The sequence below is a fragment of the Sapajus apella genome, unplaced genomic scaffold (assembly GCF_009761245.1).
Source record: "Sapajus apella isolate SASKATOON/1434 unplaced genomic scaffold, GSC_monkey_1.0 scaffold227, whole genome shotgun sequence".
NCBI classification, from domain to species: domain Eukaryota; kingdom Metazoa; phylum Chordata; class Mammalia; order Primates; family Cebidae; genus Sapajus; species Sapajus apella.
This window is the reverse complement of record NW_022437167.1, coordinates 529,958-543,482: the sequence shown is the minus strand read 5'-3', so window position 1 is coordinate 543,482 and position 13,525 is coordinate 529,958. Positions and strand designations below refer to the sequence as shown.

Here is a 13,525-nt window from a genome sequence, read left to right as displayed (position 1 = left end):
TCCCAAAGTGCTGGGATTACAGGTGTGAGCCACCGTGCCTGGCCAGGTGAGTACATCTATTACTTGTGGAGTATAAATTGGCCCAATCTCTAAGGAAACGTGGAAATCAATGAAAATGGCAAGTGTTAGGCTGGGTGCGGTGGCTCGTGCCTTTCATACCAGCACGTTGGGAGGCCAAGGCGGGTAGATCACCTGAGGTCAGGCATTCCAGACCAACCTGGCCAATATGGTGAAACCCCGCCTCTACCAAAAATGCAAAAATTAGTTGGGCATGGTGGTGCACGCCTGTAATCCCAGCTACTTGTGAGGCTGAGACAGGAGAATCGCTTGAACCCAGATGGCGGAGGTTGCAGAGCCAAGATGGCACCACTGCACTCCAGCCTAGGCAACAAGAGTGAAACTCCATCTCAAAAAATAAAAATAAAAATAAAACGGGGAGTTTTGATTCCTTGAGCAAACAATTTCTGATATCTTCCAATCATACATGAACTTGCAAGCGATGATGTGGTACTTACTGCTAACAGACAAATATTGAGAACAATATAAATATCCACCATTAGGAATCTTACTACACAATTATGGCGCATCCAAATAATCGATCCTCTTCAGACTGTCAAAAGAATAGGGAAGAGGAGGCCGGGTGCACTGGCTCATGCCTGTAATCCTAGCACTTTGGGAGGCTGAGGCGGGTGGGTCACCTGAGGTTGGGAGTTCAAGTCCAGCCTGACCAACATGGAGGAAATCCTGTCTCTACTAAAAATACAAAATTAGCTGGGTGTCGTTGCAGGCTCCTGTAATCCCAACTACTCAGCAGGCTGAGGCAGGAGAATTGCTTGAATCCGGGAGGCAGAGGTGGTGGTGAGCCGAGATCAAAACAAAAATAAAAGACCCCCAACCGTGTTGTGTAACATCTTATCCACCAAAGCACATTTATAAAGGAATTACTCGCTGGCTGCCTCATTTCCTCATTCATCAAAAGAAACAAAGATTTATTGAGCCCCTACTGTATGCTTGGCACTCTCGGGGACCACAGAACAGCCCTGGTACAGCGGGAGAACACAGGTTCAGAAGGATTTTGTCACTTGGTCACACAGTGAGCAAGAAGAGGCAGGATTCAAACCCAAACCCACCTGGTCCCAAAACTCAGAGATGGATTTCCTAGAGATGACGTGACTATAAAGAAGGCCCCAGGGGAGACCCCAGTACTCCTGCAGGCAAGACCTTGGGACTGGGGTCTCCCATGGCCAGGGTGGCCTTGTCCATGGATCATGTCCCTGAGCTGCCCATCAACCCCGGGGAGTTTGGCTGGGTTCTGACCTAGCACAGATTGCCACGTAGAACCTGGTGGGTGTTGAAGTTGAAAGAACATTCCATCCCTCCTGGATCTCTAAGGAGGGAAATGTGGGTGGGGGTCAGGGAAGGAGAGGGGAACTCGGTGAGAATGGAGATGGGGTCTCAGAGGACAAATGAGGAGCTCAGTGCTTGCATATATCTCAAAGGGCCAGGGCACGCCATAGCCTCGGTTTCCTCATCTGCAGGACGGTGACAAACATGCCTGGATGTTGCAACATTGTCTCGTGCACAGCTGCTATCCAGCATAGAGTTAACGTGCAAACAGAAGGTGGCTTAGCAGCTCCAGAAGTCCAGCCCTGTCTGGGGAAGGGGCAGCCATCAGGTCCCTGATGGGGTGCAGTAGGGTAGCCCCAGTAGGAGGCACCCGGGACATCTGGCCCACAATGAGAAGTTCCTGAGAGCTGGAAGTTTGGTTGTCATGGAGACGACACTGACAGTCTCTATGGTGACAGCTTGGTGAGCAGGGCCCCGTTGTCGACAAGGAAAACCCTAGGGGGACAGGTGTTCTGTTACCTCGGACACCAGAGTTTGGTTTCCATGGCAACGGTGGTGGGGTCCAAACTCCCCAGGGGGGGAGCTTGGAGGGCAGCCTTGAACTGGAGTGGGACTGGAGACACGGACAGTTTGTTTCCATGGTGAGAGCCAGAGAACTGGAGGTTGGGTCACTCTGGGGACAGCTTCGGGGAGGGTGATCTCCATGGCCGTGGGTCAGGGTAGGGACAGCCAGAAGTCGAGGTGTAGGGCTCCAGGGTGGGGGCCAGTGAGAGGAGAAACGTGTGGTATCCATGGTTACAGTGGGAGGAGGGAGGCACAGTCTTCATGGGTGTGACTAATGAAGGAAGGGGTGTGTGACTCTAGGTGACAGGTAGCAGCAGGACTAGTTGCCTTGGTAACAGTGGGACCCAGGGCAGCTGCTCTCCAAAACGAGCGACATGGACCTCCAGATCCCCAGGCCTGGGGAGACGGTCTCTTTGGTGACAGTCCAGGAAGGGGGCGTCTGGGGACAGGGCCGGTTTGCTCTCCCTTCAAAGAAATACCTGAGGGGTGGGACATGGCCCCCAGTCAGTGAGCCAGCTGGCTGCGTGTCAGTCTGAGGTGGCAGATGGAGGTGCTCTCCCATGAAACTAGAAGGGTGTGCCCTGTTACCTGGAAATTTCAGGGGATTCTCAGGGAGAGGGGCAGAATGGAAGTCTCCAGTACTCAGATCACCAAAGGGGAAAATAAGTGCCTCGGCTCACAACCTCCATGTGACCACGCGGAGTGACCCCGAAACTCCTGTAGTCTCTCCAGGTGACGAGGAGGAGGGGGCCCAGTGTCCACGTGACCGCAAGGGACTAGTGTGCAGTCTCCAGTGAGATGCAAAGGGTGTGAGGCCAGTCTCCAGTCAATCCCGGGGTCCAGCCACCAGGCGACCACGAGGGCGGTTTGTCTGTTTCCAAGTGGCCTCGGGAGGCGTGGCCAGTCTTCAGGAGACTGCGGCTCTGCTGGCCTCTGAGGTCCTCAGTGGGCGTGGCCCTTATGGAGAAAGTCGGGGAGTGGGGAAAATCCTCTGTCCAGAAAAGGTGAGGGCTGGGCTCCAGGGAACTCCAAAGTACTGTTCTGCCGGATTAGCCAGTCTCCAGGAACCCCAGGGGCACAGTTAGTTTGTAAGGGACCACAGGTTATGTGGTCAGTGTCCAGAGCTTCAGGGGCGTGGCCAGCCTCCAGGGGACGGCCGGGCTCCAGACCAGTGGTCATGCGCCCTGGCCGTCCGCCTGCTCCCAGCCTAGACGCGCAGCGGGGTCCAGGCAGCAGGGTCGCGCGCACCCCCCGCCCAGCCGCCGCCCCCCGCCCAGCCCCAGCCCCAGCCGCCGGGTGCTGGGTCCGGTGCGCCGGGCGCGCGGTAGCAGTAGACGCCGAAGAGCCGTCGGGTGGCGTCCGGGAAGCCCAGGCTGCGCACGCCAGGCCAGCGGCCTCCGCAGCGCGCGCGCGGGTTCACGATGGGGTAGCGCGCGCTGCCATCGGCCAGCCAGCCCGCGGTGCAGCGGTCCAGCAGCTGCAGCTTCCATGCGGCAAACAGCTGCCCCACCTTGGCCACGGCCGCGCCACGCGCAGCACACGCGCGCGCAGCTCCGGAGAAGGGTACCGGCCGCAGCGGCTTCAGGAAGAACACGCGCCCTGCGAGGGTGGGATGGGAGACGGGTTATTAGTGAGGCTCCTGGGACCCGGCCTCAGGATTCAGGACTGCGCCCCCGCATGCAACCCAGGACTCTGGCCTTGGCCTCGGAATCCATGGACAGTTCCTCCTCTGCAGCCTGGGACCGCAGACTAGGCCCAACCAGTGTCGGTGCCAGGCGGTGTGCGCTGCGCCTAGACACTCTTGGGAGAGGGATCTCCTGTTTCTGATCGCTAAGAGCTGGGTGGGGAGGAAGGCCCCCGGGTTGGGGTAGTGTTGCGGCAGAGGCCTGTCTTGGGATGGGCCTACGCACCCGGCAGGTTGGACGTGAAGCAGAAGGCGTCGTAGCGTTCCTCGGCGTTATGGCGATACCCGTAATTGCGCACGCCGCCGTTGGCACCACCGTGGGCCCCTGCGCTCCCGGTCCCGCCCAGGCCGCCGCAGGGCTCCCGGGGCCGGCTCACGGGGTACTGCACTGAGCCGTCGCGCAACCAGCCTGCGTTGCACCAGTCCAGGCCGTCGCGCCAGGCCGTGTGCAGCTGCTCTGCCGATGCCAGAATGCCGTCCTGCTCCGCGCACGCGCGCTGCGCCTCCGCGAAGGTCAGCTTGTATCGGCCTCCACGGGGGTGGTAGGGAAAGACCACGCCTGGCGGGGGGCGCACGGGATCAGCCGGTACACCCCGGCCCGCCCTCATGCAGCTGACGTCTGGGGTGCTGTGTGACTCTTCAACCGGGACCTTCCAGTCCATTCCTCCTCACTCTGGCCTCAGACCTGACCACGCCCCTCCCCAGATTCCACCCCATATGGCTGCCTCCCTTTGCCTTAAGCTTGGGAGTCACTTGACTCTACCTCTCAACAAGCCCTTTCCACCTTTTTTTTTTTTTTTTAAAAGACGGGGTTTCACCATGTTGGTCAGGCTGGTCTTGAACTCCCGACCTCAGGTGATCTGCCCGCGTTGGCCTCCAAAGTGCTTGGATTACAGGCGTGAGCCACCATGCCCAGCCTGCTCTTTCCACCTTATTCTACCGGTTGAACTCCTATTCATCCTTCAAAACCCAGCTCCCAAATCCTCTTCCATTCAGTCTCGTGTTCCTCTGACATTCCACCATGGCTCCCTCCTTCTGGTCCAAGCCCCAAGCCTGCGTTTAGTGCTGACTCTCCTAGACTAGGAGCCCCTGGAAGATTGGTTCTGGCAATACCCACTGACTTCCCTTCCACCTTCAGGTTTTTGTTTTTTGAGAGTTTCACTCTTGTTGCCCAGGCTGGAGTGCAATGGCACAATCTCAGCTCACTGCAACCTCTGCCTCCCGGGTTCAGGCAATTCTCCTGCCTCAGCCTCCTGAGTAGCTGGGATTACAGGCACGCGCCACCATGCCCAGCTAATGTTTTGTATTTTTAGTAGAGACGGGGTTTCACCATGTTGACCAGGATGGTCTCGATCTCTTGACCTCGTGATCCACCCGCCTCGGCCTCCCAAAGTGCTGGGATTACAGGCTTGAGCCACCGCGCCCGGCCTTCACCTAGAATTTTCTAAGGCCAACTGAAAATGGCCAACCAAATGGGAAGGAATTGTTAAATAGAAACCCCACCTCCCAGCTCCAGGGTCAGCCAATCAGAGCATCCCATCTTCCAGCTACAGTGATTGGCTCACAGTTGGGCACATGACACAAGCTGGGCCAATGAGGGACAACTCTGGGACTCCTGCGGCTGCTCCGAGGAAATCAGTTGCTGAGCGGGGACGTGAAAGCCTAGGCACTGTGGTTTTGGTTCCAGAAAGAGAACTGCCGGAAGAAAGCCTACCCAGGGAAGCAGAGCAGAAGGATGGTTCCTGACATAGTGAGGGCCCGAATCCTACCCCAGGATTTCTCAGTGTCCTCATTGTGGACATTTTGGAGTGGATCACACTTTTTCTTTTTTCTTTTTTTCCTCTCTTTCTTTTTTTTAGACACAGAGTTTCTCCATGTTGACCAGGATGGTCTCAAACTCCTGACCTCAGGTGATCCGCCCGCCTCGGCCTCCCAAAGTGCTGGGATTACGGGCGTGAGCCACCGCGCCCGGCCTTCACACTTTTTCTTTTTTTTGAGATGGATTCTTGCCCTGTCACCCAGGCTGGAGTGCAGTGGCACGATCTTGGCTCACTCCAACCTCTGCCTCCCAGGTTCAGGCAATTCTCCTGCCTCAGCTTCCCAAGTAGCTGGAATTACAGGCATGCACCACCACACCTGGCTAATTTTTGTATTTTTACTAGAGATGGTGTTTCAGCATGTTGGCCAGGCTGGTCTCGAACTCCTGACCTCAGGTGATCCGCCTGCCTCGGCCTCCCAAAGTGCTGGGATTACAGGCATGAGCCACCATACCTGGCCTGGATCACTCTTTGTGGGGGACTATCCTGTTCCTGGTTGGATATTTAGCTGCATCCCTGGCCTCTACCCACTAGATGCTAGTAGCAACTGCCTTCTCCAGATGTGGCAACCTAAAATATCTCCAGACATCGCCAATGTCCCTGGGGAGGAAAATCACCCAGAATCATATGGGGGCTCTACACCACCAACGCTCTAAATGCCTGCAGGCCAACTTGATTTGGTTTCTGTCCCTTGCAATCCCCACCCTCTCCTTCCTCAGAAGCAAGGTTTATCCTGCCCAGGGGCTGATCACCTTCCAGGTCCAGCTTGACCATGCCTGCGTCGTCTTCCAGCTCATTGGTGACCTCACACTCATAGCGCCCATAGTCTTGCAGCGTGACATTTCGAAGGACCAGGGAGGCGTCCCCAGGCCCGTCGCCCTGAAGTTCGGCCCGCCCACGGTAGCTGCCGAATGCCCGGTGTTGGGGGCCCAGTGCCACAAAGACGTCGGTGAAGGCCAGCGGGTCCACCACTTTTGTCCACTTGAGTCGGACGCCATCGTGACCGTGGGCGGCTGCTTCGTAGTGGTAGCGGCAGGGCAAGACGATCGTGCCACCCCGGTGGCTTACCACCTGCCCCGGCGCTGTCTGCACCACTACCGAGCCGGACTCACCCTCTGCGGGCAACCAAGCAGGGTTCAGAGAGGAGGCCTAGGGGCAGAGGGGGGCCCCTGGGGAAGGGGGTCTCTGGGGAAGGAAACGTGGGAAGACTCGGGTGGGGGTCTGGGAATCAGAAGGGTGAAGAGGCTCAGGGAGAGGGTGAGGGGCTCCGATGGCGAGTGCTTGGGGAAACCGTGGACGTCAGGACCGCCCTACCCGATACCCCTCTCTGCACTTGGCCACTTCTGCTTTTCGCAGAGAAGATCACTTTTAGCGGAGAAGACCACTTTTAGCGGCCCAGACTTACCCAGCACGTGCACGACCTTCTTCCGGCCACGCTGCGCTCCCGCGGGGGCTGTGAGCAGGAGAACGCCCCACGCCGCGGCCCAGAGCGCGCCGGGACCGAGGGCCGCCCGAGGGCACACCTGGGGCGGGGGGTGGGGGGACACGGCCCTCAGTCCAGCCTCCCAGCCCTGGCCTTTCGGAGGCCTGGCTCCCTTGCGGGCCTGCCTTCCCCACGGCGAGGACCTCTCAGACGCCCATGCCCCCGCTCTTTCTGGGGTCCCGGAGAACTCCCCCAGGGAGGAGTATAGCAGACCCTCCTCCCCCTCCCCGTCCTGGGACCTCACCCCCTCGCTCCTGCAAGAACCCACGCCCCTAGACTCCCCCCTCCTTCAGTCCTGCCCGGATCGCGCCTGATCCCCTACCCCTAAAACCAGAGGCCTGCCGCCCCGCCCCCTTCTCACCCCGGTCCGGGCCCGAGGATGGGGGGGTGGGGAAGAGCTGGAGGAGCGGCGGCAGCAAGGTTATCCGTGCGCCAGGAGACTGCAGCAAACCGGGCCAGGGAGGGCAGGGAGGGGGGAGAGCTGGAGAGGCACAGGGAGAGACGCGGGGAGAGAACAGGGACAGAGAGAAAGGCAGGGAGAGGCAGAGATGAGAGCGCGCCACACAGGAAAAGGGGAAGGGAAGACGGAGAGGCAGAGATGGAGAGGGAGAGACAGATGGAGAGGAAGAGGCAGAGGACAGTGCCAGAGGGAGAGACAGGAGGGAGAGAGAGGGACAGAGATGGAGAAGACAGATGGAAAGGAAGAGACAGAGATGGGGAGAGACAGGACAGTGCCAGCGGAAGAGGAAGACAGGCAGAGGGAGAGATGGAGAGGGAGAGACAGAGACGGAGGAGAGACACAGATGGGGAGAGACGGAGATGGAGAGGGAGAGACAGAGATGGAGGAGAGACAGGGAGAGACAGAGATGGAGAGAGAGAGACAGAGATGGAGAGGGAGAGACAGATGGTGAGGGAGAGACAGAGATGGAGAGGGAGAGACAGATGGAGAGGGAGAGACAGAGATGGAGAGGGAGAGACAGAGATGGAGAGGGAGAGACAGAGAGGGAGAGACAGAGATGGAGGAGAGACAGGGAGAGACAGAGATGGAGAGGGAGAGACAGACATGGGGAGAGAGAGACAGAGATGGAGAGGGAGAGACAGAGATGGAGGAGAGACAGAGATGGGGAGAGAGACAGAGATGGAGGAGAGACAGAGATGGGGAGAGAGACAGAGATGGAGGAGAGACAGAGATGGGGAGAGAGAGACAGAGGAGAGACAGGCAGAGAGACTCGGAGAAGAGGAGGGAGAAATAGGGGTAGGGAAAGACAAACGGAGAGAAGAAAAGGGCAGAGAGGATGAGACAGAGGCAGGGAGCCATGGAAAAGGAGAGAACCGAGAGAGTGCCGGAAAGAGCGATCAAAGAGGGTGAGAGACAGAGAAGGAAGAGACAGAGAGAGATGGAATCCCAGATTGAGGAGACGCACCACCCTCGCCCGTGGCCCCACTCACCATCTTGCCCGCGCGGCCCCCGCCAGCGGCCCCTACGCACCCGGACTGCGCTCCCTGCACACCGGGTTGGGTAGGACTGGGCAGGTCCCTGCAGGCGGCGCAATCCCGGCATCTGCCTGCAAGGGGAGGAGGAAGGCGGGCGGGGGGGGGTGCGTTAAAGGGGCCGCAGTGTCCCGCGCTTTCCTGGAGAGGTGTCTAGAGCACCGGTCGGGGTGGGGGCGCGGGGAGGGGAAGAAGCACTCTGGACTTTTGAGGGCAAAGCTAGCCCCCTAACCCTGCTGGCTGAACTTAGGCCAGGGAAGTTCTCTGAGCATCAGTTTAACCATCTTTGAAATGGAGGAGGGAGCTGAGTCTTCTATCTTGGTTACTGTGCTTTGGCAGGGGACCTGGGGGGTCTGCTGAAAGGGATCACTTGGCCTGCTGGCCTCAGTTTACCCATCTGTCCATTGAGTAGTCATGGTGGAGTCCAGGTCCCCAGCACCTCAAAGGTGCTCACTGTGCGGGGTGGGGACGTCATGAGAATCACACTCTGCTGTGACCTGGAGCCACAGGCCCCAATCCAATCTGCCCCACACTGGCTGTGGCACCTTGGAGGAGACGGTTGGCCTCTCTGAGCCTGTTGCTGACATAAGCTCTCCAGTAGGGGTTGGGGGGGTGAGGAAAGGGGACATCTGGTCAAGCCCCTGACTCGCTCCAGGCACAAGTCACCCCTAAACCTGGCCTTTCACATAATTTCAAAAATAAATACTAGGAAACAGTGAATCTTTCTCCCAACCCCTTGGCGTCCTTCCAGGACTCAGTTTCCCCTACAATGAGCCCAGCCCAACCAGATAGCAGAGGCAGGGTTGTGGTCTCTATGTCCCAGCAGGCTGGGCCTCCATCTCTTAGCTCAGCCATGCCTCGGGGGCTGAGGAAGGCATGATCTCAGACCAGGAGCTTCACCTCCCGAAGACTTGGTTTCCTCATCTGGAATATGGGATCCAGCATGTAGCAGTCAAGGTTAGCCTTTGGTGTGGCATACAGTAGGTGCTTAATAACTGAGTCATGCTATTAGTTATGATTTATTGGCAGAGCAGGAACTTTTCTCTCTGACTGTGACCTTGGGCAGGTCTCTTGTCCAGCCTGAGCCTTGGTTTCCCCATCCGGAAGATGGAACTGTGCATACCGACCAGAGGCTGCCTTCTGCCATCTCAGCACCTCTCCCTCCGGGCAACCACAACGGAAGTGATGGGTGGGCCCTCGCGGGGGCCAAGAAGAGGGTCCCTCGCCCCTGCACCCTGAAACACTCAGGCACTGGTATTTTGGAAATGGAAAGGCTTTTTACTAAAAGGATCCATCAGGGGATGAAGGGTAAATTCTGGGAGGGGTGGCAGCATCCGTGTGGGGGTTGGAGCGTGGTGACAGCTGTGGGAAGCTGTCTTTGCAGGTCATCGGTCTCCATTCCACCCACCGGCCTGAAACCACCACAGCCAGGAATAAAGACACCTGGAGATGTCCCTCCTGTCTCTAAAACGCCCGACCCGCCCTTCCCGGGGGAGGGCCGGCTGGGCGCATAAACAGAGTCCTCGGTCCTGAGTCCACAGCCCTCTCACTGCTGCTTCTTGTGGTGGGCCGGGGGCCCGGGGGCTGGTGGCTGCTGGAAGAATGCGGGCCACCGAAGGCAGCGGTAGGCCAGCAGGTGGGGGCCCAGCGCATACAGCAGATTGCACACGAAGAAGCAGCCCCAGGTGTCCTCAGGCACACGGTAGGTGAAGGGCGTGCGCAGGTGCATGGAAGCCCCCATGTGCGAGAACTGTGCCTGGCGGCCGGACAGGGAAGATGGACATCAGGGGCCAGGAAGGAACGGAAGTCCCAGCATCACCGCCGCCCGCCCAGGTAAGGTCAGGCAAAGCCTAGGGGACGGCCATCACCTCTCTGGCTCTGCTCATCTACCTGTCCCCCATCTCCAGTCCATCTATCTTGTCTCTTTTTTATTTTTATTTATTTATTTATTTATTTTTTTGAGACGGAGTTTCACTCTTGTTACCCAGGCTGGAGTGCAATGGCGTGATCTCGGCTCACCGCAACCTCTGCCTCCTGGGTTCAGGCAATTCTCCTGCCTCAACCTCCTCAGTAGCTGGGATTACAGGCACGCACCACCATGCCCAGCTAATTTTTTGTATTTTTAGTAGAGACGGGGTTTCACCGTGTTGACCAGGATGGTCTTGATCTCTTGACCTCGTGATCCACCCGCCTCGGCCTCCCAAAGTGCTGGGATTACAGGCTTGAGCCACCGTGCCCGGCCTCTTTTTTATTTTTTTGAGACAGAGTCTCACTCTGCTGCCCATGCTAGAGGGCAGTGGCACAATTTCGGTTCACTGCAACCTCTGCTTCCTCCTGGATTCAAGCAAATCTCGTGCTTCAGCCTCCTCTGAGTAGCTGGGACTACAGGCATGCACCATTACAACCAGTTAATTTTCCTTTTTTTTGAGATGGAGTCTCATTCTATCTCCCAAACTGGAGTGCAGTGGTGCGATCTCAGCTCACTGCAACCTCTGCCACCTGGGTTCCAGCAATTCTTCTGCCTCAGCCTCCTGAGTAGCTGGGATTACAGGTGCCTGCCACTGCACCTGGCTAATTTTTGTATTTTCAGTAGAGAGGGGGTTGTACCATCTTGGTCAGACTGGTCTTGAACTGCTGACCTCGTGATCCACCTGCCTCAGCCTCCCAAAGTGCTGGGATTACAGGTGTGGGCCACCCCGCGCAGCCCAATTTTTTGTATTTTTAGTAGAGATGGGGTTTCGTCATGTTGCCCAGACTGATCTTGAACTCCTGAGGTCAGGCAATCCATCCACCTTGGCCTCCCAAAGTGCTGGGATTACAGGCATGAGCCGCTGCGCCAGCCTCCTGTTTGTAAAGATTCCTGCCCTTGAGTGTCCTGTCTGTCCTCCCTGTGCTTGTCCACTTGTCTGTGAGTCTCTTCCCACTTGCTTGACCCCATCTCCTGGGCCCTGCACCCCATCTCTCTCTGACCTGGGTCCAGGTCCTCTGCCCAGTCTTCCGCACCCCGGAGGTCTCAGCACAAATCCCGTGGATTCTAGATGTCTTCCTGGTCCCTACTCCCTGGTTGGGGCCCAGGCTTTAGCGCTTTTCATCAGGAACCCAAGAAAAGGCTCCCAGCTCTGACTGGGCTCCTCACTGCTCAAACACCTCCTCCATCTCCGCATCACCCTCAGTGCAAGCCCCTGGTCCCAGAGTTCAAAGCCTTCAGCATCTAGCCGCCAATTTCTCTTATCTCTGCCTTTGCCCATCTTATGGCCCTGCTAACTCACTCTCTCCCTCTGTGCTCTCCTCATGGTGCTCCCATTCCTGGAATGCCCTTCCCTGCCTGGAGAACTCATCCCCATACCTCAAAGCCCAGCCCCTATGTCCCTGCTTCTAGGAAACCTTTCCCCTCTGGAATCCTTCACAGCCCCTGTACCTCCATCTTTTCCAATTCTGACCCCGTGGGGCTTGGACCGTCTGTATCAGGCTTTGTCTCCCCTTGACTAGGGAATTGTGGGATCCTGGGCCTGGGGCTGGGGCCTCTTGGGGACCCATCATTACAGTGCCCAGGGAGGACACTAAAGTCGCTGATGAGTAGACACAAATTCCCTCCCATGCCTGCGCACCCACCCACCCCCGCCTCACCTGACCAATGGCTCCAGCAAACACCAAGGCCAAATCGGGCAGCCAGGAACAACCAGGGACGGTGAGCGCATAGGCAGCCAGGCCGCAGAAAGGCAGGACATAGAACATGTACATCAGCATCTGCGGGGCGGGAGGAGAGGGGCACCGGCCTGTGAGATGAGCAGCTACTCCAGGTGGGTCTCCTGAGACCCCTGAGGTGGAGGCCCTGAGGAAGGATCTGGACAGCCTCAGATCTCACCCAGGCTCTCTGCAAAGTGCTCCTCTATTTCCTTGGGGATCCTTGCCTCCATCCTCCCAAAACACACACATGCATCAAACCTACCAACCTTTCTCCGGAAGTGGCCTGCGACCCTGGCATGGCCAGTCAGAGCATTCCAGCCCCCTGGCCATGATGCTCAGTAAGAAATGGGCAAGTGACCCAGGCTGGGCCACTCCGAGCCTGCCTAAGACCAGTGCTTAAGCTCAGGGGTAATAAGGCTCACATGGCTCTGGGGTGGCCGAGTGGGGTGCAAAGAAGCCTGGAGCTGCCACAGGCTGTCTCGGCCACCCCACAAAGGGACTGCCTGAGAGCCGAGCCATGCAAAGAAGGCAGAGCCCAGAGGCCGGGCACGGTGGCTCACGTCTGTAATCTTAGCACTTTGGGAGGCCAAGGTGGGTGGATCACTTGAGGTCAGGAGTTTGAGACCAGCTAGACCAACATGGTGAAACCCTGTCTCTACTAAAAATACAAAATTAGCCGAGTGTAGTGGATCACGCCTGTAAGGCAGGAGAATCACCTGAACTCGGGAGGTGGAGGTTACAGTGAGCCAAGATCGTGCCATTGCACTCCAGCCTGAGTGACAAGAATGAAACTCTGTCTCCAAAAAAAAAAAAAAAAAAAAAAAAAAGAAAGAAAAGAAAGAAAGAAAGAAAAATAAAGCAAAGCCCAGGCTACACCTTGAGTGCCTGGATCCAGCCATACCTGAAGACCACCTCTGTCCTTTTTTTGGTAAGACAATAAATTCCATATGGGCTTCTGCCTGTTTGAGCTGTGCTTCTGGCATCTGCTTCAAAGAGGCCGGCTGGATCCCTACCCGTGGCAGGAACGTGGTCTTCTCCCCACTGCCCTCTCACCTGCACCTTAGGGTAGGCCACAGGATCCCGCAGGTATGGCTCATACTGGTAGATATAGACAAAGCAGGCATCTGTGGGGCAGTCAAGCACCACCTGGGACAGGCAGACACACCATCAACCGTCAGACACCCCTCCCACAGCAAGCCTCCCCCACCCTCCGAGGCCCACACCCCTTGTTCTGGCCTTTCCCAGCCCCGCTCAAGTTGGGATGGCAGAAATGGGGCTTTGTCCTGGAACACTCAGGTTAGACTTGATGAAGAACTTCCTTGGATGATCAAACAGGAAGAACGGCAGCGTGGGAGAGGTGGGTCAGGGAAGGGAGACCGGAGGCAGGGGAGGGGTAGACTGGCCAGCGCAGACTCACCAGGCCCCGGAACAGAGTGAAGAAGCCAGCAAGGA

At 57.5% G+C, this 13,525-nt stretch overlaps 2 protein-coding genes across 2 annotated transcripts in view; both read right to left on the bottom strand.

Moving 5' to 3' along the window:
• Positions 1–957: 957 nt before the first annotated feature.
• HAPLN4 (hyaluronan and proteoglycan link protein 4) lies at positions 958–8,454 on the bottom strand. The gene is made up of 5 exons (XM_032271258.1): positions 8,345–8,454; positions 6,818–6,935; positions 6,165–6,527; positions 3,822–4,154; positions 958–3,510 (listed from the first exon to the last, which is right to left on the bottom strand). The coding sequence occupies exons 1-5, from the start codon at positions 8,345–8,347 to the stop codon at positions 3,119–3,121; spliced, it is 1,209 nt and encodes a 402-aa protein (XP_032127149.1). The 5' UTR covers positions 8,348–8,454; the 3' UTR covers positions 958–3,118.
• Positions 8,455–9,392: 938 nt separating this feature from the next.
• Positions 9,393–13,525, bottom strand: part of TM6SF2 (transmembrane 6 superfamily member 2) — a 9,616-nt gene continuing 5,483 nt past the window's right edge. The window contains exons 7-10 of the mRNA XM_032271259.1: positions 13,491–13,525; positions 13,127–13,219; positions 12,014–12,133; positions 9,393–10,142 (exon numbers count right to left, since the gene is read on the bottom strand). The exon at positions 13,491–13,525 is cut by the window's right edge and continues 11 nt beyond it. Coding sequence (XP_032127150.1) covers positions 9,933–10,142; positions 12,014–12,133; positions 13,127–13,219; positions 13,491–13,525 — 458 coding nt within the window. The 3' untranslated portion in view covers positions 9,393–9,932. The remainder of the gene's footprint in view (positions 10,143–12,013; positions 12,134–13,126; positions 13,220–13,490) is intronic.

Coding starts and splice junctions, on each gene's coding strand:
- HAPLN4 (XM_032271258.1), bottom strand. Junction 6,528..6,817: donor GAAGGTCGTGCACGTGCTGG/GTAAGTCTGGGC, acceptor GGTTGCCCGCAG/AGGGTGAGTCCGGCTCGGTA. Junction 4,155..6,164: donor GGTCAAGCTGGACCTGGAAG/GTGATCAGCCCC, acceptor GCCCCCCGCCAG/GCGTGGTCTTTCCCTACCAC.